The sequence below is a fragment of the Carassius auratus genome, chromosome 4, assembly GCF_003368295.1.
Source record: "Carassius auratus strain Wakin chromosome 4, ASM336829v1, whole genome shotgun sequence".
NCBI classification, from domain to species: Eukaryota; Metazoa; Chordata; class Actinopteri; order Cypriniformes; family Cyprinidae; genus Carassius; species Carassius auratus.
The window spans coordinates 8,160,000-8,185,872 of NC_039246.1; the positions used below are offsets into that span (position 1 = coordinate 8,160,000).

Below are 25,873 nucleotides of genomic sequence, written 5' to 3' on the forward strand. Positions count from 1 at the left end.
ATAGGTTTTATTTTTCACTACTTTATCACTAGTCTCCTTGTAAAGTACCGGAAGTAGACTCCCAAAGGACAATTGAAACATATTTACACAATCACCCTTTCACTCTGTTGTCTTATGTGATAGGCTGTAAACTGCTCCATTCACATTTCTTTGTCTCCACCCTGCAAACATTTCACACTTTTGACCCATGTGAGCCCAAAGCATCTGCTGCTAAACTCTTGTTAAATGTTTTTGATCTTATGTGCAGTCCCTTTGCCAAATTATTGATAAAATATAATCACATTTGAAAACGGACGAGTGTAAGTGAAAATTCTTCTAAAATTCTTGCTATAACAAACCGTTAATCAATGACTTTTGTCTCAAAACTCTGAATATGTGCTTTATAAGTACTTATAAACAGCCAGTATATTAATAATAAGCATGCTAATAAGCAACTAGTTAATAGTTAATGAGAATTTTTCCCTGTGCTGAAGTATTACTCGTTTCTGTAATGAAACAATGATCTTCATTTTCTAATCATGTTCAAAGATTTCATACCTTTGTTATGTTATTTAGTTAACGTAGCCATTTTTGAAAATACAGTACTCAGTAAATACATATACCGTATTTTTCGGACTATAAGTCACACCTGAGTATAAGTCGCATCAGTCCAAAAATACGTCATGATGAGGAAAAAAAAACATATAAAGTCGCACTGGACTATAAAGCCGCGTTTCCACCGCAGGAACTTTACCCAGGAACTAGGGACTTTGGCCTGGTACTTGGTGTGTTTCCACCGCAGGAACCAGGAACTAAATAAAGTTCCGGGTAAAAAAATGCCCCTCAGAAAGTACCTGCTGGCGAGGTGGTACTTTTTCAAAGTTCAGGAACTTTCGGGGGCGGGACTTTGGCGCTAAACATCCTGATTGGTTGAGTTCACGCAGCATTGGTTGAGTTCAAACACCATTTATTCAGATCAACATTTTCAAAATATTACTGTTATTGTGTCATGAAATGTAATTTTAAAAGTATTTCAGGCGAGAATGTGGTTGTTTAAAACTCAAATCTGTGGTTTATTTATAAAGACAGCGCCTATTTAAAAATGTGTTTCGCCGATCTCTGCGACGGAGAGCTTCAGCGGGAGCTCAGTCCTCATGTATCCACAGAGAGCAGTCTCTCCTGGGATAGACCTTCTGATATGTGCCGCTGGCTCTGATGTGTCTTTAGTGGTTAAACATAAAATATAATTCAGCTGCGGGGTCAATCTAACAGGTTTTCTTTGGTCTGTATTCAATTTATCCATATGTTAAAATGAAAATAAAAAAAGGCAAATTTATATAATATTTCGTTTCATTGTAATGGCTGCATATACACATATCCCTGAACTAAGTACATTTCTGCAGCTGTTATTATGCTTAAATGAAAACCAAAGGAGGCAGTGGTATTTGATATCCTATTTCGTTTTATTGTAAATACACAGTAAGGAAAATTGCAGTAGCCAAGACGAGCTGACTGAAGTTATCAAGAACGCTGCTGTTTATAGATTTACTGGACTTGCGTCGTTGTGGACATCACACTCCCCAGTCGAATGCACAAAGTCTGAACTAACTACCAATGATGCACGTCCAAAATCAGCGTACTTTTTTTAAAAAAAATTTTATCAGCGTACTTTGTATTGAGAAACGCGCATGGACCTACGTCACCAGTCATTTGCCTAATCTTCCCGGTACTTTACACCACGGTGGAAACGCAGAAAGCAACAAAGCATAAGTCGCATTTATTTAGAACCAAGAACCAAGAGAAAACATTACCGTCTACAGCAGCGAGATGGCGATATATGTCTTCGGTGTAGGCTACAGGAGCACAGAGCAGCATAGAGCGCCCTCTCGCGACTGTAGATGGTAATGTTTTCTCTTGGTTCATTTCTCTTAGTTCATGTCAAATTAATTTTGATAAGTCGCACCTGACTATAAGTCGCAGGACCAGACAAACTATGAAAAAAAAAAAGTGTGACTTATAGTCCGGAAAATACGGTACTGTGCACGTGACATTGTAAATAGTGAGAATGTTTTTTGACTCAATTAAAACTGTAGCACTCACTTTATTATGTATAGTTTACTGGGGAAGTTAAACAAGTGCAGTAGCCCGTAAATTGTCCCACTCAGTAAGGTTAATACACCGCTATTAGACCCCCTACTGGTTTCTCTGTCAGCAGTGGGACAGGAGGGGGTTTAGGGGTGTGAGCCAGAGGACCATAAACTAATTAAGGTTGTAGAGAAGTGGAGCCCCTTTAAAATTGTTTATAAACCATTAGGGGGAACACAATCTCCCGGGGATCTGCCGTGCAATTAGAACCAAGGTCAGAGGAACAGCGGAGGGGGAACGGGGCGTGCTCAGAACTGCTGCTGTGGACAGAAAGTGGCATTTACACTGGGGCAAATGCTCACTTTTATTAATTTCCTAAATAAATAGGTGCCTCACGAGGCCTTTTGTCAGTATAATGCACCTTCAGTGATATTAATGAACCTCTTGCTTATTTAGCCTATTTTTCCCTCTCTGGCTTTCCCCCTTTCTCTCCCTCCTCTTTTTTTTTCTCTTTCTGTATTCCAATTTAAAAGAAAAAGAAGTGAAACCATTTGTGACCATTTTGCACCTTGCTGCTCTTGGGAGTTGGTGTCAAATACAGAAATGGAATGTGCGAAATTGGTTAAAGAAGGGAGAAAGGGAATTGTTAATCAGTCATTTACTAAAGAGAAGCAAATGTTGTATTCCGTCCCAGTTTCCATTAGGAGACCCCTTGTCGTATTAAAACCTATGGCATTCAGTGTGATGCATAAGCAACAACGACTGGAGGTAAACAGTCCCTGTTGTATTTACCCGAGATCAGGCCTGTAGGTAATCTATCCGTTTATTATCTCTCTCATCGGTTATTTCCCCCACCCTGGAACCTGCTTAAATAGCCAGGACAAATGAATTGCCAGTGAAGCTTATGATTTTCTGATAATCAGATAAATATTTGCATGGAATGGCGGCACACACTAAAGCAAATGGGGCCTGAGGCCTTAACAATTTGATTTGGCCAATTGGTCCCCTGCTTCGTCGGAACAGTTTATCGACTGGAAGTGCGGAGCTGTGGATTGCATCGACACATGCTCAGACGGTTGCCTGCCAGCCCAGTCTTCCGTCTCTAACACAGTTAGCATTGATTAATGCTTGATCTTTGATGCTTATACCAAGTCAAGTTCCAGCCTTCAACACATGATCATTGAAGTGTCTGCACTGGATGTCAGAGCTCTTGCCGGAAATGCATCCTATGGTTTTCTTGTGAATTTTCCGGCAGACCCTAGGGGTTGTCGGAGAATGCTGATGAAGTGATCCACTTTCATCCTTATCAGATGGGCGCCTCTCAGAGCAAAGGGTTCGAGATGTCCTTCACTTTTGCATGCTGAGACCAGCGATACTACAACATAGCAGCCTGACTGCTACCAATACCATCTCAGCAGTGCTCTTGAGACACTCAGATGTGTCGCCTCAATCCGTTTTTATTCTTTTTACACTCTTTCTCGCGCTCTCTGTGAAAAACACAGTACTGGGCCAGCGTGTAATTTTACTTGTTTCCCCCTGGGTCGACACGGCCCCTGTGCACAGTCAGGCTATTTTCTCAACTGTTGTTTAAGCGAGAGGGGGCTATTGACTCATATTTTGGCTCAGCGCATGAGGGATAATGCGACTCGGTGACAGCATGCAAGAGAAGCGCGGTTTTATTCCACGTGTGTATCAGTGTTGCGCGAGGGCTGCAGCAGGGGCCGCTCTTTTGTTTTAGGAGGCTGCGTTATCCTCCTGCCCCCCTGCCAATTATATTCAATCAGCCACTCTTGAGGAAGTGGCAGCAGGAAAAGCTCGAGTTTTCTGCTTGGCTGCCGCTCTCTCTTGTCCCTCTTTTACTGACAGCCGTATGCCTCCGTCGCAGCTCACTGAGCCCCTCAGTCAGATGTCTGATAGTGCAGCCTGTCGCTCATATTCTTCCTGCCACATAACCTCCCTCATTAACTCTCCTCTGAGCGTGCACATGCAAAGTACTAAACTCATGAACCTTACCTTTAAAAGAGAAATCCATCAGCCCCTGGCTACGATAACATGAGTGTGATGCACATCGTAGAAATGCACCGTCTCAAGTGTCTTTTCTTGACTATCAAGATAATGTAAAGGCTATGCCATGAAATGAATTGAAGAGAGACAACAGATGTTAAGCAGCCAAACATGATAATACTGTCAATCATTCACCAATCATCCCAACTGCAGAAGCTCTTAAATCTTATCTACCTTCTTTTCAGCTTGGTGCACTGCACCAGATTTTGACATCATTAGTGCTAAAGTGTCTTGTAACTGAAAACGTCTTGCACCAATCCAAATGTGTTTAATGGACAATGTGATATGAGATCTTTAGAGTAATTGAATGTCTTTAGAATAGTTTGAATATAGCTTATGGGACCTATAGTCTACTTGCATGGTGTCGAGTTTGACTGTTATGGTGAATAGTCTTCAGAATGCCATTCTGTATTCCACAGGGGAAGGAGAGACATGGGTTTGCGACAACACAAGGTTGAAGTAAACAATTGCAGATATTTCTTCTTCTTTTTTTGAGTGAACTATTCTTCTATGCCTCTGTGACTGACATAGAAAAGAAGACTATTGTCGATTTCAAAGAGTGAGCTAGGGAAGCAGTGAATGCAGATGTTGAAAGGTTCAGAATATAAGCTCATGATCCTGGATGTTCATATTCTGCATTGGTGGGTTATTTCTGATCCAGCTCCGCCTGGCAGAGCAGAAGCGATTGAGAGAGGAAAAAAGGGCTGCTTAGACTAATGGAAAGGCATCAGCAGCCACAGAGAGAGTGTAAAAGCCCTCTCCTCTCCATGAATAACACAAAGCCGAGCTCTTATTATGTGCTCTGGTTATCATGTGTCGTCATCGCAGCTCCAGATGCTTTCAGCAGCCTTGTTTGCATCAAGCTGATTTTTCCACAAGTTCTGGTGCACAAGGACTGGTCTTAATCTCCTCAGATTTACAGTTTTTTATTCTCTCATACATTTAGAAAAAAATTCACCTTCATCTTTTGTTGATCTCGGATCACCTAATTTGCCTTTATTCTTTTTCACTCAGCTGAGAAATCAGCCCCTTCGTGGCTAGTGTCAAAGGGAGATTAGTAATCTACTGAAGGTGAGTGATGGACATTTTGGAGAGTATAACATGGTCCCAAAAAGCTTCAGCTGGGAAGCTCCAGTCGCTTTACCAGATCAAAGATGGATTGAGTAAAAAAGGATGCCACAAAGCTTCAACTTGTTCCCCAGCCAGAGCTTTAAACAGATCTCTGGAAAAGAGGATGCTTTTTAAAGCACCTGCTTGTATCTTCAGAGCTGTTCCTGTCACAGCATGTTATATAGGTGCAGGTCAAACCCTTCCTAGTTATTATTTTCAAGATTATAGAATCTCCTCAGCTCGGTTCAAAGCTGGTTAATGATATTGCTATGGAAACCAGATTGTTTACAGCTCCCAGGGTCTGGTGTGTAAGAGCACCTGCACTTCATTAAAGCATGGGTGCTTTAATAATGCAGATGTAATTACGGAGGTCTCTGGGCAGGCTTAATGCATGCTTAAGACCGAGCCACTCTTCCTGCCTCGGAGGTAATTGCATTGCATTCATGTTTCGGCAGAACATGACATACAAGGAGCGAGAGAAAGAGGCATTAAACTTGTTTAGCTCTTTCTATCCAATGGATTCCTTATCAGATATTGTCTCCAGGGGAATGGCACAGAGTTAAAGCAATGAAGAAACAACAAAATTAAACTGTAGATCTATTTACGCCCTGTATCCAATTGGAGTGTTGTTGGGAAGGCAGCTTTGCCTGTTAGCATACGCTAGGAATAACATACTTCCAGAAGTGGTGTTGCTGGACTTCTTTTTCTGCAGTGTCTTGCAGGGGAGCTCTGCAAACACCATTTGATTCGACTGAGTACTACTCCTTGTGTATGTTTAACAAAAAAACGTAATGGGATAGGGCTGGGTGATATATCTAACGATATGATCATGGATTCTAATCAGTAAAGCTGCTTCCGTGATCACTGCTAAAATCGCCATCACCTGCTTATAATTGGAGTGGCATTTAATAGACCGAGCCGTAGATCGCTGACAAGCTACGCAATATCGCGTTCATTATCGCAGATGAATCGCCTTTGATAATGAACGCGATATTGCGTAGCTTGTCAGCGATCTACGGCTCGGTCTATTAAATGCCACTCCGATTATAAGCAGGTGATGGCGATTTTAGCAGTGATCAAGGAAGCAGCTTTACTAATTAGATGCGCATGATCATATCATTAGATATATCGCCCAGCCCTATAATGGGAATATATCAAAATTCTCATGTTCCACAAGGAAAACCATAAAAAAGTATCCAGTCAAGTAACTTGTGAAAAGTAACCTTTGCTTTACTGACATGACACAGCACGATGCTTCCTGTCCAGTGTGCAGCTTTGAAACAGCTTTGGATGATAAGCATATTCCATTTCACTTGTTGAACCTTTCAAAAAGAAATGTTTCTTGGACATAACATTGACATCAGTTTATGTGCATTGTGTATTAGTCAAGAAACTAAATTAAATTGATAGTGCCTGGTTTTGCTCAGCATTCCAATGGAGAGAGTCGGTTTTGACCATTGACATACACTTAACACTTATTAGGGATGCAGGAATTGGAGTCAAGCCTTTGTCCAAGAAATTCCCTTGTAATATGTTCTCAGATCTGACCTGATTGCGATTGCATCTCGAATCATGCCTCTCACCCCTTTTCCCACTGCCTGGCCACATTGCCCTAACTCTCAGGGACTCCTGCAGAGATAGATTAGCCCGGCATGGAGCGTTAATGTTCACTGAGCCACAAGCATCCTCCAGGGTCAGTGCTCCAGCTGAAGATTAGGTGTAGACCTGGGAAAGTAGGCCAAGCACGGACTCTGCCGCTGACGCCCCATCTGTTTCAGTGCCGCATCATTGTGCTGCCCCTTTAAAGTCCTGTTTCGAGGTCACGGTAAAAAGGAGGTGGCTGGTTTTAATGGTCGGGATCCAGCTATTCATGTATTCATCTAAGGCACCTCTGGAGCGCAGAGGCTGCACATCTGAGCCTGAAGGAGAGCTGAAATTGTTTATCGGTTAATGACTTCTCTTCCCTCACGGGTGTTTGCCGCCTCAGCTGCTCCCAGGCTACATTAAAGCATCCTGCCTCTCTGAAGTCTCATCAAGAATGGAGCCATAGACCTACTCGCATAGTGCAGAATATCTGTCTGTCCACCTTTGCAAGTTGAAGACTGATTGCAGAAATCCTTCTCTTTGTTCAGTCCAGGGTATTTGCACTTGTTGGGGTTGCCAAGACACAAAGGACCATGATATTTAGCAAGCAATTAGGTGATTGTCCAAAGTGTGTAATTAACTCTCCCACAATCGTTACCTCTACGAATTTTGGAACCCTTAAAGAGACACTTAAGAGGTTGATCCAGTGAAAATTGATTGGAGTAAAAAGCCTTCAAGATAATACTGGTATCAGTGCAATTTGATGCAAAGGAAAAGGCTAGCTAGCCAGTTGAATGTAGTCGCTATTCAATTACAGATCTCTTTTGTCACTAAATGTACTTATGCTTCAAGAGTTCGTATGAAGGTGTCCCCATTAGGTATGATATAACTCAGACTGCTTGATAAGGTGTCACCATTATTGTCACTCACACTGTCATCTCTCCATTTGTCCAATGAAGTTATCCATTTTCATGGTCATTATGACAGTAATTTTAATGCGTCATCTAAAAATTAGGAGCAGCTTCTGTCTAGCCATGCATTCCAGTAAATGAGCTAGAGGGAATACAAATATAGACAGTGAAGGTTGAAAGGAAAAGTGCAAGATTATCCTAAAACTTGCAGGTTTTTTTTTTTCTTCTTGTTTTCATTTTTTGGCAGTGGTCTGTCCTTCACACATTTATATGACCTTCCAAGTTATGAAATTGCTTTGTCATATGCCACATCTTCTCCTCACACAGTTTGGTTTAGGGAGGTGATTTCACAGCAGGTATCATTGCACCTGTTTATGGCTGAATGTCCCTCTTGTGTGCACCGTATACATGCATTCTCTGTTTGTTAATTTCTTTGTACGCATACCTCCTTCCCATCAGCAGTTGTATTGATGTGAATGATGGGTCTTCAGCTTCTGTTGATTATATCCATGCCTGACAATCTCAGTTTAGCAAACCACACAATTTATCATCCCTAACCCACTGCCTGTATTTTTTTTTTTTTAAGCTGGCTCTCGACAGCTGAACCTGTGCTCCATTTCTATGGGCGGTATAGCTAGGCTAAGTTTCCTCCAGTGGGAATGCAGAGGGAATCCCACTGAGGCTTGGGGAGTGATAGAGGTGGGTGGGGGTCTCTTAAGTAGCTGTCTGGTCAAGAAGGGTCTTTTAACGTAGGCTAAAATGAATGCGGTAATTAAGCGGCACTGTGGGCCATAGGACCTTGATGAATATTATCACTTAATTATAGGATTGCTATTCCCAGCACGCAGTTGAGCTCTGCTAGCGCACACTTTCTTTCCCAGTGCGGATGGGCGGTGGTGAAAGTCATTTTGCATGCATATGCATTTGTATGGGGTGTGTTCACCGAGTGCCAGTTTCAAGATAGTCTATCCATTACTTTTACCAACTGATTGTTGCAGTAGAAAAACTTTACACCAAACAACTTTAACCCATTAGACAAAAATTATATTGCACTTTCAATGGTTTATTTTTTTTTATTCAGAAGTAAAATTTTTAAACGGAGTAACACTACTGCATTAAGAAGATTAATAGATAATGACTGTCCTAAACATCTAATAATTATTAGTCATTAATAGTTTACACCAAATACTACTTGATTTATTTCAGAGATACACATTAAAATCACAAGTTTATGTCAGTGTTGTTCAATTTGAGTTCGAGGTAATGGCAATGTTACTTATTACTAGGGATGCACCGAATCCAGGATTCGGATTCGATTCGGCCGAATACTGGGCTTTTTGACGGGGTTTGGTTTCGGCCGAACCTTAGTTTTTTTTTCACCGAACTGAACCCTAGGCTTGCGCTACGCTGGTCGACGTCACGCGACCGTTGATTGCGTGAAGGTGTTTATATGAGAAGGAACAAGGCAACATTCTGAAAAGTTTAAATGTTTCTAACTCGATGCGGTGCGAATGCTTCCATTATGAGCACGCATGCCGCACGCTTACATGGGAAATAACGAAATTGAGCGCGCAAAAGACGCGATATGTGAACGGCCTCTTATACCGTAGTAATACAGCCAGCTAGTCACATCGGCTGCTGACGTGGAGAAAAGCGCTTTTTTCGGTGAGCCTTTGATTCCTCTTAGAGAGGATCCTCTTCAGTGGTGGAAGACAAACCAGCAGTGATTTCAAATGCTGGCAAAAATGGCAAAAATCTACCTCTGTGCCCAGTGAAAGACTTTTCAGTACTGCTGGTGACATCCGTTCCCACACTCGCAACCGGCTGTCACCTGTTAATGCAAAGCGTCATGTTTTATTTATTTATTTTTTATTAAACAAAAAAGTTTTTCTCACTTGTCATCCTGGCATAATCTTGCCTATTCTTTTTCTCTTTTTTTTTACAGTTAAAATAAAATAAAATGAAAAATACATTGCTGTGGACGTTGTTTGCTTCATTAATGTGTTTTACTGTGTTAATGGAATAAGAATGCGAGTAGGATTCGGTATTCGGATTCGGCCGAACCCCAAAAATCTGAATTCGGTGCATCCCTACTTTTTACACATTTATGACATTGGTGTAAATTAAATAACCATTATTGTAAGCTCAAACTCTTATTACCGTTATCATTACTCTAAACAACTCCTGGCAAGTAACAGTGTTGAAGACACTGGCATTTTCACTGCACTTCAGAATCAATCTCCATCCACACTACACAACCAAAAATGCATGTCACATGACCATTCATGCAGGTACAACAATGAGCTTGACGTTATTGTTTACACGGTCGTCAAAGAAACGCAGAGCAAATGCAGGCAGCCATGCCATCACAAAATTCTCCGGTTTGGTCCATTTTCACTGAATCAAACCCCAGAGTTTTCTAACTAAAACGGGGTCTGCGGTATTTTTCAAAATTCTCTGTTTTCGAAGGTTGAAAACGCTGGTGTAAATGGCATAATCATAGCAAAAGTGAAGACGCACTAGAGTAAACCCCCGTCAGATTTAATTCTGTTGTAAAGGAAATTAGGAAGCGTGTTTGTTTGTTTTTAATTCACGCAATTTATCCCTATTGCATTAACACCATGTATTCATTCATTCGGCAAGATGTGTACCGTTTTAAGTTTCTCGTCTTTCTCTCTCCTTCCTCAAGGACAATTACACCTTCGCCCAACCTGGGATCCAGAGGAAAGTGAAGGCACTGGAGGAGCTGGTCAGCCGGATTGATGGTGCGTACCCTTGGTGAAGCACACCCTTCTTAGCTCCGTACTCTCCTTTTTTCTGCCTTTGCTCTCTCTCTCTTTTATCTCTCACTGTCTCTGACTAACCCATAGCCCCAGCCCCCTTCAGCTGCAGTGTCAGCCCCAATCAGTGCACCAGTGCTTTGGCCTTTAGTGGAGCGCGCTCGTTGCTCTGGCCAGGAAAGCAAAAGGCACTGGAGCATAAGCCTCTCTCATTACTTTCTATTAGGTGACCGTAATCAGAATTCAATGCCCATTTCTCGGAGACAGGAAGCCCTCTCCTCTCCTCCCGCACGAGGCCTCTATCTCCTCAGCCTCCATTAGACCCAATGATTGCTTTAATTTCTGAGAGAAAGACTGCAGTCAGAGCATATTGTTGATGTTTTTACCCCAGTCACTTTGTGTCTGTGTGGCAAATAGAGAGAGACTGTTTCATTCTCATCAGTTTTTCCGCTATATATAGAGCTGCTTGTTCTTTCCTCCGCTTCTGTTTTGATTGCCTGCTCGATTCTATACTTTTGTTCCAGAAGAAGCTTTTTTGTCTCTTCCAGTTTGATTATTCAGTTGTTTACGGGAGCTGTCAGAAGGAAATAAGGTTGAAAAGTAGCTGATCACAACATAATTTTTGCTTTTCCACTAAAGAAATCCCTCCCTTTACTAAGCACAAAGACAGCTACCTTTAGGCTGATTTACCCTCATCTGTCTCCACCGGAAAACAAGGTATACCACCCTGAAACCTGCTGAAACTAGATGTTCCGCTAGATTGCATCAGTCTAGAGGCTTTGATTTGGGTAATTTGATGCATTTCATGGAGACAAGCACATTAACATTGTTTTAATGAGCCTGGTGAGTGAGCATTATCAGTTGAAGTCTTTGTACTCCGACTTGTTCTTGAGTAACCTTCACATTGTCAGGCTCCAGAGCTTTTCGCCTGTCACATTTATTGTGTTTAGCCACTCTTGATTACAGATAATGTCTTCCATTAGACATTCAAATGGGGTTTGGAAGTGCTTTGCAAAGAAACCAATGAAAGGGAACAATTGATATTTGAGATTCATGAAAAGACGCTTGGCTTTTTTCTATTTTTTTTGTTCATCCTTCACCAGTTTTTAGCTAAACAATAACTTATGCTTTGTGAGTAATTATGGAAGGGATACAATTAGTTATCCTTCTGGATATGGGTGTACTGTAATTGTGTCTTTCTTGAATAGCTACTGTTTTAATGTTATTATTGGAGTCATGGCTTACCATTTTGTGCATATTCTCTAGGTATATAATATCACACAATTTAATAATGTGTTCATCAGTTCACTAAATGGCCTTCTGCCAAAATATTGAAAATTAAAACATTATTCCTTTTTTCCACTAGATATTTTGGCATGCTCTGCAGATATCTGCAGCAGCTGACCACTGAATAACTCTCACTCACAGCACAACATACAACCAAAATACTATAGAACCCGTTATAATCAGTGATGCCATAGGCGCCAATCCAAAAATTATCAAGCACCCACAGAAAAACACAAAATGGTCTTCATTCATTTTAACCAATATGAAATGTATTGCAGCTTGTACAACTTTATTCTTGTCACCTTTTTTAATTTTAATGGCAAATGTCAAGAGTATATTATTGTAATATGAGATGACGCCAGCACAAATCTCTCGGTTTGCAGCGGGTTTGCTCTCCAATGTAATGATCATGGCTCTGCACTCTCTCTGATATTACATGTGCACCCTCAAACTCTTTCCTGTGTATGCGAGAATAAGTGCTTATGTAAACGGAGATTAATAGAAAGAATGTGTGTATTATTTGGATGCTAAGTAATGTATTTGCAGTCTGTGTGTTTCACTTCGCATCAGGGGGAGGGTGATCTCGATGCTGGCCAAACCCTAATCTACTCAAAATTATGAATTTGACAAACAATTTGACTTGGCTATAAGATATACAGTCAACCCCATACAATCTTTGGCATGAAATGGTCTACTTACAATTCACAATTTGAACAGTATTGTTTCCTTAATTTCATTTTATTTGATTTATTATTTTAATCTGAGGTGAATCATCCATATTCACTTTCATTATAGTTGTTAAAGTCTCATGCAGTTATCAACAAAGTCGAATTAAACCATTTCGGTGTTACGCAAAACACCCCACCATTCATCATGTATCACTGGTTAGTTGTCTTGTTAGGACACGCGAGAGACAAGTGTTGGTTGATACTGGCCTGGCTTTGTTTTAAGCCATTTTCTTTGGCTGTAATTGATAGTATTGTCTAAAATGTAAGTTAAAGAATATGATTTCTTGTTTATTGAGCTCTTGGATAAAAGCAATATCCCATTCCCAATCATTCTGCTCATCTGAATATCAGCACTCTTTTCCGTGTGATGTTGGTTTAATAATTGCCACTTTTTGTTACTTTTCTCTCCCAGCTGCTCAAATGGGAATGAACATCTTGCAAGTGAAGTTTAGATGCCAAACACCTCTTTCCCATTTCCCATTACTCCTTCATTTTAGTTAATCTACTCTGATCAAACCTAATTTGATCGAGTCAATTGGGTGGGGATTTCTTGTCCACATCAGATAATCACTTCTCTTGATTTAGTCCTATGGGTCAATGTGCTGTGTTCACAGCATAAATCATTTGGTTCGACTTGGTAGGACAAGACGCAAATAGCAATAGTATGTTTTAATACTTTCCACCTGGGCCAACAGGGACAACATGCCAAGAAAACAGGGTCGCAACAGAAGGGCTATTGGATGCTCTGCAGCCAGCTAAGTGAAAGCTGTGCTGTCATTATGAAATGCAACAAGGCCTTAAGATTTCATTTGGAAGTTAATGGAGCAAGGTCAAAGTGCGCACAGCATTGCATCTTTGATGTCTGACGGCTCTCTTCCCAGCATCCCTGTATCTTGTCCCTCGAACAGTCCTCACTCTTTCCATGTATAAAAGATTTGCCAGCGAGTGAGTGTGTAATTGCTGGTCGCCAGAGAGTTGGGTTTCTGCCATGCTCATCTTCATCAGGCTACCTGGATTACTGTCGCATTATTTCCAAATTTCCCCCTTGTAAGGACGGCACATGTCGACCTTAATCAGGCTGCTCTTAGATCTGGCACTGTCGTGGTGTTTTACATCATATTCTCCCCTGTAATAAAGTTGGGGATCTAAATCAATCAGGCGAAACCTTTTTGCACTCTTTTCTTCGCCGGCACGCTGAACCAGGTTGCATGCTTGGTCACTCTCCTGTCCCGAACAGAGGTTACGGTACCTCTTGCAGTACTAATGAGGCTGGGGGTTTAGAACACGCGGCTGCTGGGAAGGTCTGAGCCCAGACCTGTGGTGTAGTGATCCGGGTACATGACGCCGCAGACGCTTGACGCTCCGACACCTTTGTTCATGGGACATGTTCGTTCTGCCTTCGTCGCCATATGGCTTCTCTCAGTCAGGGTACATCTAGGGCATGTTTGTCAGAGCCCACAGCGGCCCACTGACATGACAGGCATTCCCTGCAGGAAGCTGCCCCCGAACATCAGTGAGAGAGGCCAAAGGGCGTCTGACCCCGCAGCTGTGAGCTGTCCATCCCATCTTCGCTTACATCGGCACAGTGTGTCCATGTACACCCAGATGTTCGGATACAGATGCACCGCTCAGGTGCTGAGGTCATGCTTACACAACACCTGCTTTTTTTGTTATGGAAGCAGTGCCTTTGAAAGCCACTGGTGGGAATAATGCCAGTAATGAATGCCCAGAGGAAAAGAGAAAGAACTGCATCACATACCTTTTTCGAGTTTGGAAATGCATCAAAAAGTCACGTGCCTCATCTAACTGAATGGTTGTTTTATAGAAAATGTGGTCAAAGTGGCTCACTTGGTGGCTATGAAATTGTAATTTTTTTAAATGAAAACTATGGTGGAAAATGTTTGTTGATGAGCTTTATTATTGTTCAATAAACAATAACTGTTACTATATCAACATGAAAAATCATTTGACGATAAAAGATGAGACTAAAATCAGAACTTCTCTGTTTCTGGCTGGTATTTGCTCAGTTTTTGCAATCTGGCCACCATGCGCATGGATTTGCTCATCATTGCAGAAGCACCAATGATGATCTGAAACACCAACAAACAAGTAAGATGGGTTTGAGCGATCTCCATGTGAGATGTTCGGCTTAAATGAATATGTCATTCAGCAAGTCTGTGTTCTACCATTAGATTCAATGTTTCAATCGCAATGTTGTTTGCGATTGTGGTTTTTGAATAAATATATTTACTCAGAAACTGTTGTTTTAATAGAGAAACGTGATTGTGATTTGGAAATATTGGGATTACTATTAGGAATTTCACTGTTCTAATATTTTTTTGATTGTTTTACCAGTTGTCATAATGTAGACCAAAAGAGTGCATAAGTCTTTTATATTAATTAAAATGAGCAATAGCCAAAACACATTTTATGGGTCTTATAAAAAATTATAGATTTTTCTTTTATGGCAAAAATCATTAGGCTATCAAGTAAAGATTCCTATATCAAATCTTAATTTTAGATTGCCAAGAATTCATTTGGACAACTTCAAAGGCAATGTTCTCAGTATTTTGATTGTTTTGCACGCTTAGATTCCAGATTTTCAAATAATTTTATATCGGCCAAATATTGTTCAATCCTAATAAACCATACATCAATGGAAAACTTATTTATTCATCTTTCAGATGACTTATAAACCTCAATTTCAAAAAATTGACACTTAAGACCAGGGTCATAGTAACCAAAATGTAACCAAAAAGTAAATTTGACACAATACTAATACTAATACAAGACTAATTTAAAAGACAAAGACTAAAGTCTGAAATTCTCAAAAAAAAATAAATGCGACCTCACATTGTGTCAATCATGTTTACACTGCCTCAACTTTCTTCTGTCATATGAAAAAATAAAAAAATTAAAATATATAAAATTGGATCAGGTAAAATATTCTGTATTTTTCACATCTGTACCAAGCTTTTTTTTAGAGGTGTTTGTGCGTGACGAATGTTTAGAATGACCAATAACCAATAAAAAAATTATGCATTTGAATATTCAAATCAGTGTGCAAGGACTTTAAGACTAAATTAAAAGGCTGACAAAATTGACACTACTATGAAGGTGACTATTTAAATTCTCTTGAAAGAGTTGCTTTATTTGTAAGTTTTGTTTGCAGTATTCACTTTGCCACTCATTTGTGCCAAAGAAAACCTATTTAGTTTCAACTTATTTGAGCAAGCGTTTGCAGAGGTTTGAGGTTTTTGTTGTAGTGCCCTTTCTTTTAAACTATTTGTTATATATGTATATAAACTTTTCAGGTAAATGACATTTGCTGCAACACACACACACACACACACACACACACACACACAGAAAGAGACAGAGCTTGCTTTAAATTTGTTCATCTTGTTTGTACATTCTGTTTGGTGATATGTGCTTTGTAAATTAGGACTTAAACTAATTATTTTTGGTAAATGAGAACTTATTCTGATGTAATAAATTTAATCAGAAGACTAAAACCTTAAAACAAATTAGCTCACAAAAATGGTTTGTTAAAATGGTATTATTATTATTATTTTGCCTTTTTACATTTAAAATTATGGGTTTGGAAAGAAAAAAAAATACTGCAAAGCTGGGCTGTAAAAAATATATTCTTGATATGGATCTGGATCCTGTATTATTTCAACCATGAAATTTAATAAGCATATGCAATGGAATCAATATTGCCTATTTAGCAAAACATTGCTAAATCACATCTGCATGACTTTCTAGCCTCGTTGTGTATGAATCAACATTATACATGGTGTAAAGCTTGAGAAAATGAAGTTGCTTTGCTTACAGACTGTGAAAAGTGAAAATGACTTCCTGTGAAAGTGCTGCAGAGTTTGACTGAAATAACACATAATGGTTAACGATACTGGTATTCGCACATATATAATTTAAATGTCAGTGCTATAGATGGACCTTTGGTTTTATTGTCATGGAAACTTCACTCGTGGACTTTGCACTGGGCGTTGCTGTCATGTAATCTAAAGAGCAAAGAAACCATTTTTTTCGACTGAGAACAACTCTGCAGACTGAAAACCTGACATTATAACACCAGTATGTCTGACGTGAGTCTATGAGGTCTTTTTATGTCCCTTGGCTGCATGACGCGCATGCAGATGTACTTTCATGCATAACCCCATGCATTTTGTCACGGTTCATTTTTGTCAAACCTTTGCTTGTAGTGCAATGTTGAATTTTACAATGAAGAACTCTTTTATGTTTTTCGCAGTTGGTTCGCTGTCTCTTGCACTCGGTCAAAAAAATAAAATCTCTGGTTCTGTGAAGTCATTGTGACAGATCAAGCTTTCAAACAGCTTCATTGATTTCTTTCACATTTCCGTTACCACCAGGCCCTAAGCAGCCTGCCAATTTCCTCACCACAGAGTTGATCCTAGGCTTTAATTATCTGCCTGCTTTTCAAAAGAGCCGCAAGTGCTTTTTTATAGGATTTTCACACAATAACCACCTTCAAGATCTAGCCATTTTGACTTCCTGTTCTCATAATGACATGCTGTGGTAAAACGCATCAGCCTCTTTTTAAGAACTTTTAGCCACAGCTTTTACCAAAGTGATTCCCAATAAATGTCTAAATAATTATGATTTGTTAAAGATGAAGTAGCTTTCAAATCGAAGTGCATTTATTTTAGTATTTTATTTTTATAAATATAATTTGTATATAATATCATTTCATTTTATTATATAGGACAAATAACTACCTACTTGCAGCCAAATGTGTAAGGACTTTGTTATACTTTCAGTTTGAGAAATCCGGACAGCGCGGATGCGGACTGCTTGTATTTATACTATGGAAAGCGTATGCTGATGGTCTGCTCCGCAACAAACGTGAACAAACAATTATTGAACATCTGGCTGTCTTTATATTGTTTTATTCACAGATTTTACACATTCAAGTTGCAACGAGCTTCTTCACACAGCCCGCGCAATTGGTACTTTTGTAGCCTACTGACAAAATACGCACGGTCACAAAAAATAGGAAGCACGCGAATGCCTGCGCACACTCTACAATGGCGATATTTACGTCATGCATACCACAGCGGACACTAGCAGACTCGCGCACGTGGAAAGTATAACAAAGGCTTAACATCTACCAAAAATATTGCTAGTGGTTAGAGAGTTTGACCCCTAACCTTAGGGTTGTGGGTTCGAATCTTGGGCCGGCAATACCACGACTTAGGTGCCTTTGAGCAAGGCACTGAACCCCCAACTGCTCCCTGTGCTCCGCAGCATAAATGGCTGCCCACTGCTCCGGGTGTGTGTTCACAGTGTGTGTGTGTGTGTGTGTGTGTGTGTGTGTGTGTGTGTGTGTGTGTATTCACTGCTCTGTGTGTGTGCACTTTGGATGGATTAAATGCAGAGCACGAATTCTGAGTATGGGTCACCATACTTGGCTGAATGTCACGTCACTCACTTTAATTAACTATTATTTTTTTATTTTTATTTATGCATTTATTTATTTATTGTGATGACGACCCCACAGTAATTTGAACAAGCTACCATTTTTTGTCTTACTTTTACACTTCCCTAAACACTTCATAAATTACATTTTACAGGACAGTCAGGTGGTGTCTTGCCAAAAATATGTTTCCTTGTGGATTTGATTCCAATGCACAAGAACGCTGATGTTACCCATGCATGAGTTCTGTGATCAATGACCATGCCCGACATCCCGATCTGCTGAAGTTTCATTGTTCTCAAGCTGCACTTTCATTTTTCAATGTCTTTAAACTGGCTTGGAAATAGGAGTGTGCTCACAATTGAAATTAATACACCGATCACAGCAAGATAAATGATAACAGATAATATAGGCAAGAAGTTACCTTATATGAAGAAGAGAAAATGAGTGTAAGGAAAGAGAAGGGCAAAGATATCTGTGAATCTATTATTTTCTGGGGTCAACTTTACTTAATATATGTGTCTTCCCCATGTTATTGGTAGATCATATCTGCAAAACATGCATGGGAGAAAAAAAAGTTTGTTATGCACAGTTTAATTATACACCGCTTGAAGAGTCTGGAATAATTTTTTTTTTTTTTTTTTTTTTTTTTTGAAGGAACAAAAAAAAAGTTCTCACCTTGCTGCTCAAGAGCCATTACTTTATAATTATAAATTGTGGTAAAAAAAAAAATGAAAGAAATTCAATTAATACTTAATTTCAAAAGTAGCAGGATCAAAAGTGACATTAAAGATTTCTAATTTTTCAAAAGGTTTCTATTTGAAATTAATTCTGAAACCTGTATCACGGCTTCCACAAAAAAAACAGAAAATAAATTAAAATAATAATCATAATTATGGAGCCAAAACTCTTTTTCATCATTAAAGAAAATAATAATAATTGAGAGCCAAAGCAGTGTATCCATAAATTATCCTTCATTCTTCATATAAATGCAGACTTAGTGAGCACATTAGACTTCTTTCAGTCAATCAGTCAGTCAATCAACATTTTGACTGCTAATTATTCAAAATTTGTAGACTTCTATCATCAAATTGCTCTCTCAGGGTGTAGTATAAAATGCATCATGTTTGGCCAGGTTAATATTATGCATAATTGATATATGTAAATGAGATGGTCATTTTTAGTGGATAAACGACTTTGCATCTCTGACTGCTGAATATTGAGGAATCTTTCTTCCTCTCTCTCTCTCTCTCTCTCTCTCTCTCTCTCTCTCTCTCTCTCTCTCGCTTCACTCTCATTAGGAAACCAAACACACTATTGTCACCGTACGCTTTCAATTCGTTCGAGGGCTTGTACTAATTAGCAGTCGTATTAGACGATAGCCCATAAGAGTTGTTTAACGCTAAAACAATTCTGTTCGTCAGAAGCGCCCCAGAACGTGAACACTGTTTCCTCTTATCTCCTCTGTTTTGTATGAATACATTGAGGTTCATCAGCATGCAAATTGCTCAAGGTGAATTTATTTATGTAAATGAGGACACAATGTGGGCTTTTTTCACACAAATCATTTAAGGTTAGAAAAGACACATTAACATTTCAGGTGAGGCGGTTCAGAGGCTCCTTAGAAAAATTAGAAAGAAAAAATGTTGATAACCTAAATGACACCTGATGTCGCTTTTCTTTTGGGGGAATTCTTTACAAACGCTGCTTTGAACATCAAATTTGCTCTTCTGATCCCAACAGAAAAACCTCAACTCGTATAAAATACAGCTATTTGATTCGTATTTGTTGTCATTTCTTCTTTTGGACACCTTAAAATGATAGTTCATCCTCGTATTGTTGAAAGCAATGCCACTTTCATTCTCCTTTGAGACACAAAAGTAAATATTTTGAACAATGAAACTTTCATTGTATGGATCAAAAAAAATTAAAGAAAAAAAGAGAAAGACACTTCTCAAAATATCTTCTTTTAGATATTTTAGCAGAAGAAAGCAAATTCTGCAGGTTTGGAATGGCATGAGGGTGCAAAAATAATGGCAGATTTTTCATTAGAGTTGAACTTTCCCTTTAAAGCCTTTGATTTCTTAAAGTCTTTTTTTCTACTGCTGAACATGAAAGTATCTTAGGCTGGACTTCCAATTCAGATTTTTTGCTAAAATAGATTATTTTACCTCCTCTCCTGAGCTTCAAACAGTGAATGAGATACTCGTGTGAATAGGCAGCATTTCTGATGGGGATGTATCGATCTGACAATCAGTATCGGTATCGGCTCCGATATTGCGTTCAGTTACTACAGTCAAAATTATGAAACTCTCTTGAAGAGAGAGTTAAAAGAAAACTGTTAAAAGAAAAGGCTTGATAAAATATTGCACAGATATAATAAAATTTTCCACTAACCTAGTTTTAGAATAGTTTATATTAGAAACTGGTATAGTATTAATTTTTTTGTCAGATTATAATTATGTATATTTTTTAATTTTGTTATTTTTCATTTAAATGAAGTTGCCTATATTTAGGAGATTGTGTTTAACACACACAAGAGTGATGATCAGGTCAACCCACAGAAGTATAGAAATTCTACATTGATTGATTGATTTTTTTAAACTGCGCTGCTATCTGATCAGTTTGGAATTGGCCGATACTCAGAAATTTTGGGATCAGATCGATTCCGAATTTTTTTGTTGTTGTATCCCTTATTTCTTGATCTGGCATGTCCGTTTGAAATAAGAATACAATAATAATAATAATAATAATATATTATTACTATCATCATCATCATAAGTACACACATAAAATCATGCATAAATATATAAATAAATGCGTAAAGAAAGATCAATAAAGCTGCGGGAGGTCAGTGTCAAATTTTGTGTGAATTATGAAGGTGAGGGGAGGACAAAAATAACATTTTAGATCGACAAATATAGCATTTTAGTTGCTGCTTTGTGCTGCCAAGGTCTCTTGTAAATGTTTGCATTATTGCCTGTTTTCCATTTGCTTAGAATGAGTCAACCCCTTGACTGAAGATATAGATGTGAAATAATGTCAGATTAAAAGCAGTGCACTTGAAACTCTAAACACTGATCCCTTTGGACTTGTGGCTTTTGACTTATGGCTTACGAACAAGCACAGGAAGTAGCTTTCTGCCGTGATGATAAATGTCATCTCTACAATCTCAGGAGAGTGACAGCGCATTGACAATGGCCTCTGTCAACTGTCACACATCAAGATCTGTTCTTAAATTCATTGTGCATTCGAAGTGAGACGATGAATAAATAATCCACACACACACACACACACACATATTCAGTGAATGTTACCGTTAAGACGTAAAAAGTTGCGTGGTCCAAATTTAAAGGGATAATTGGCAAAAAATATTCAAGTTTTGTTATTATTTATTCACCGGGAACTTGTTCCAATTCTGATTTATTTACTTGCATTGCATATTTTCCATAAAATATTTAATTTTAGAATATTATAACTTTTCAAAAGTCAAACTTTGAATGAATTTGCTGTGGTTTTGTAAGTGTTGTTATTATTTTAAAATGTCTTTATAGTTCTTATAGTCCTCCCCCTCCCCCCTTGATTTTAGTTTGAATTTTATTATGAGTTGATGATAATAACCAGGTTCTGCCTGTATAAGTCATATACAGATACGGCTGTTGTTATCTCACAGAAGGTGGGTGTTGTAGACGACCCCCCCCCCCAGGTTTCTGAGCAGGTTTTGGCTGGAAATGCAGCGAGGGCGAGACAGAGGGTCAGTGCAGATGTAATTATGGGATGGATGGGTGGGGGCAGAAGTCGAGCAGAAGTCCATTGCTCAGCAGAATCGTGGCAAACAGCTCACTTGTCTTCCTGTGAACTCTGACCTCTTCCTTTTCCCCATCCCCCTCAAAACCTGCATGTGTATTACTGCATTGAAGGTGGAAAAAGGATGCAAGTGATTGTGTGCTCTTTGCTGACATTACAAATTCTGATAATAAATCTGAAAGGCTTATTCTGCCATATTTTACATTTTTATTGTAGGATTTAGGGTAACTGAAATTATATTTTCTGTCAAAGTTATACCTGCAAGTTTTGCAGGGGTTTGGGATGTGAATATTTTCTATTTAGTGTAATAGGCAAGGAGCACTTTGTGTGTGTGTGTTTGCCATGATAATGAAAAAACAGTAAAAGCTTTATGCAATATCACATTCTTTATTGTTCTATATCATCATGGCTGTGATTCGAACTTGGAACATGATGTAAAACTAGTTTTATTAAGTTTTATTTGATTGCGATTTTATCATCATGGCCAGCCTTATCTGCCACCGACCCCTTAATTAGGTTAAAATGAGGGTGATTTATATTTGCAGCGCTAATAAGCAAAATTGATGTGTTTGTTTTCGTCAGTCTGTCGGATCTGTGTCTCGGCAGTGAGATGTATTCAGCGTTAATGAGGATAAGTTGTTTATTCAGGAGAGCTGGATGTGAGAATGACAGTGTCAAGGCAAGCGTGAGGTTTGACAGGAGATGATCTTCGACGTGGATGTGGATGTGTGTGTGTGTGTGTGTGTGTGTGTGTGCAACTTGATATTTTTCTTTCTTTTTCAGTTTAGTTATTTTTTTTTATCCATATCTATTTATGTATTTACTCTGAAATTACTTAACTTTTAGGTTTTGTTGTGTCAATTAGCGATCGTTTCCATGATCGATTGACGTTTTAAATTAACAATCAATCAATTAATCGTTAACCTTGTTTACTTCATTACACGAAACTTCATTTCTAAATTTATTTGTTTTGTTTTCTTAGTATGTTTGGATTACTTAGATTGTTACCTACATCTGGTGAAAATTTCATATCAAAAGCATCTTTAGAAATATATTAAGTGAGGAAAATGGTGATAGGGTAAATAAAGTATTGAAATCATGTATGAGTCCCTCAACTTTCCTCAGTGTTAAAAGATGGATTTCAAAATCATACAGTTTAAAAAAGTTATGAATCATCCTGGAAACTACACACAGTATTAAGATTCAAGGGTATGACATTTTTTGAACGGGGTCATTTTCTTAAATTCAGCGTTTAGTTTGTCTTTTGGAGTATGTATGAACATCCGTTATGTGAAACAGCTTATTACTTAGTACTAAATAAAAATATAAGTAAATATATTTTTTACTCATTTTAAAGTGTGTGTGTGTGTGTATAATTTATATATATATATATATATATATATATATATATATATATATATATATATATATATATATATATATATATATATATATATATGTGTGTATAATTTATATTTATATATATATATATATATATATATATATATATATATATATATATATGTGTGTATAATTTATATATATATATATATATATATATATATATATATATATATGTCGCACCTGAGTATAAGTCGCATCAGTCCAAAAATACGTCATGATGAGGAAAAAAACATATATAAGTGGCACTGGGCTATAAGTCGCATTCATTTAGAACCAAGAACCAAGAGAAAACATTACCATCTCTAGCCCCGAGAGGGCGCAGACGGTAATGTTTTCTCTTGGTTCATTTCTCTTGGTTCATGTCAAATTAATTTGGATAAATAAGTCGCAGGACCAGCCAAACTACGAAAAAAAGTGTGACTTATAGTCCGGAAAGTACGGTATATAGCAAAATGATTCAGCATAAAACTTTTTACACATAAATGTTTGGGCTAAAATGTAAATAAATTATGACATAATGATAATTTAACTACTCCCTTAATGTTTATTTATATTTAGTATCAATTATCGAAATAAGAAACTAAAATCACCTCGGAATTTCATCAAAAATATCTTCATTTGTGTTCCGAAGATGAACTACGGTGTTGCAGTTTTGGAACAACTCGAGAGGGAGTAATTTATGACCGATTTTACATTTTTGGGTGAACTATCCTTTTAATTATTATATGTAATTATATTATATAGGCTATTGGGAATATTCAATATATCACCCGCAGCTCCCAACCAAAACCTGTCATGCGTGTGATGGTCAGAGAATGCCATCTTTGTCAGGAGGTGAATGAAGATGCCTATGTTTCTTGCAGGGACACGCAGTCATGCATGTTACACACTACCCATCAGTAGCGCATCCGTGTTGATTAAAGAGACGGCCATAAATAAAGCTGCTGTTTCCTCTCAACATGCTCAGACGTTGGGATGACAGCTGAGTAATTACCTCATGCTTACATGACAGCATGGAGCGCATGATGGCTTGGACGGAGAAATTCTTTATGGCTTTATTAGGGTGTTATGTCTTACGCCCGGCAGGCTGTCATCTGTGAACCGTGTCTGCTGTCTGTGTGCGGGAAAGCGGCGAGGAGAATAAGTGTTATTGTTTTTGTTGTGTCCGTCGACTGGCTGTCATTTATTGTTTGGACGCAATTTAACTGAAGAGAATGTAATGTTTCTTTAATTGTTTGTGATAGATGAATGGGGTGATTGACGTTGGGGTGGTGATTTGTTATACTATTTTTGTTTTTTTTACAGAGACGGTACATTGCCACATGCAGCAGTATGAGGTGGAGTATTTGCAGTTCGCCTTCCGCTGGATGAACAACCTGCTCATGAGAGAACTTCCTCTGCGCTGCACCATTCGACTGTGGGACACTTATCAGGTAAAAGAGACTCTCATCGGTCTCTGATGTGGTCAGTTACATAAATAAAAAAAAGCATTTACTCTATTTCCTGGGTTGTCTTAATAAGTATCTGAAGTCCTGTAGAATTATGCTGTTTTAGGAGGTGTTTACAAGACATTTTCTATAACATAGCTAGACAGTGCAACAGCATAGAATTGAGTTCTGGGGTCTCGAAATGTGTTTTCAATCATCAGTTTTGGCTGGGACACTCATGTATTTACACGGTATCCACAATGTCTTTCTGAAGACGTTTTGCTGTAGTGACAGTCCTCTAATAAGGAAACATTAGCGTTAACATTTCTGAAAAGGTTTTGCTGTCTGAAAGCTAAAGAACTGCTCACTATTTAAAGACCACTGTTAAAATGTCAACATTAAAGGAGCTATGTGGAGGTTTTTACTTAAAAAAAAATCTTTAAGATAGAGTTTTCATTTGTACATGTATGAGCCAACCATGATGTAAAAAAAAGAATGACACCTCGACTGTCCACCGCGGTTGCCTCTATCAGCCTCTAGGCTCAATTGTGTGTGGAGGAGTCGGGCCCGAATTGGCGTGAAAATTCACAGAATGTGACGTCATTCGCGTTCTAGTCTACTTGGGCTTACAACCATCAGGCATGCCAGCCATTATAGTAAGCAGCGGCAATAGTGTTTTCAAATGGACTCTGCGGATGGAAAGAAGCGACCAGCCTCCAGAACAATTCAGACACCCATGGACACTCCTCGAAGTAAAAAAAGAAAGAAAAGAGCGTGCTCCTCTGCGCACTGAGAACGAGCATGAGACTGGCTGCAGTTCCTCTAACGGCCAATAGTGTCAGTAACGGTTAGAAATTTCAGAACCTACGCAATGCTCCTTTAACAAAGAAATCAATAATAAACAGTTATGTAATAAAATAGTAATTCAGATGCAGGCTTTATTAAATTGACTCATTGAACAAATCAAATTAAATTTAAATTTGATACTTTAAAATATCAAGGATTTTCAGCTAATTCAAACGTAAGACTGTTCTTCATACAAAGCTGTTGCATGATCCACTGAAATACTGGAGTATTTGGATATGGAGTATTTAAATGAAGCCCTGTTCACACCAAGAATGATATCTATAAAGATAACTATAAAGATGATGTTTGTATCATTCATCATCCGAAAAAACAAAACAAAATGATAAATCTGATAAATAAATAAATTCCATTGATATTGTTTCTCTGTGCCTTTATCATTAAA

General features: G+C 38.5%; 1 protein-coding gene across 3 annotated transcripts in view; it reads left to right on the forward strand.

Annotated features, from left to right (window-relative positions):
• LOC113057948 (TBC1 domain family member 22A-like) overlaps positions 1 to 25,873 on the forward strand; it is a 130,219-nt gene that overhangs the window by 66,962 nt on the left and 37,384 nt on the right. For all 3 annotated transcript variants that reach the window (XM_026225579.1, XM_026225597.1, XM_026225588.1), the window contains 2 exons: positions 10,423 to 10,498; positions 24,503 to 24,630. In XM_026225579.1, the coding sequence (XP_026081364.1) occupies positions 10,423 to 10,498; positions 24,503 to 24,630 (204 nt within the window). The remainder of the gene's footprint in view (positions 1 to 10,422; positions 10,499 to 24,502; positions 24,631 to 25,873) is intronic.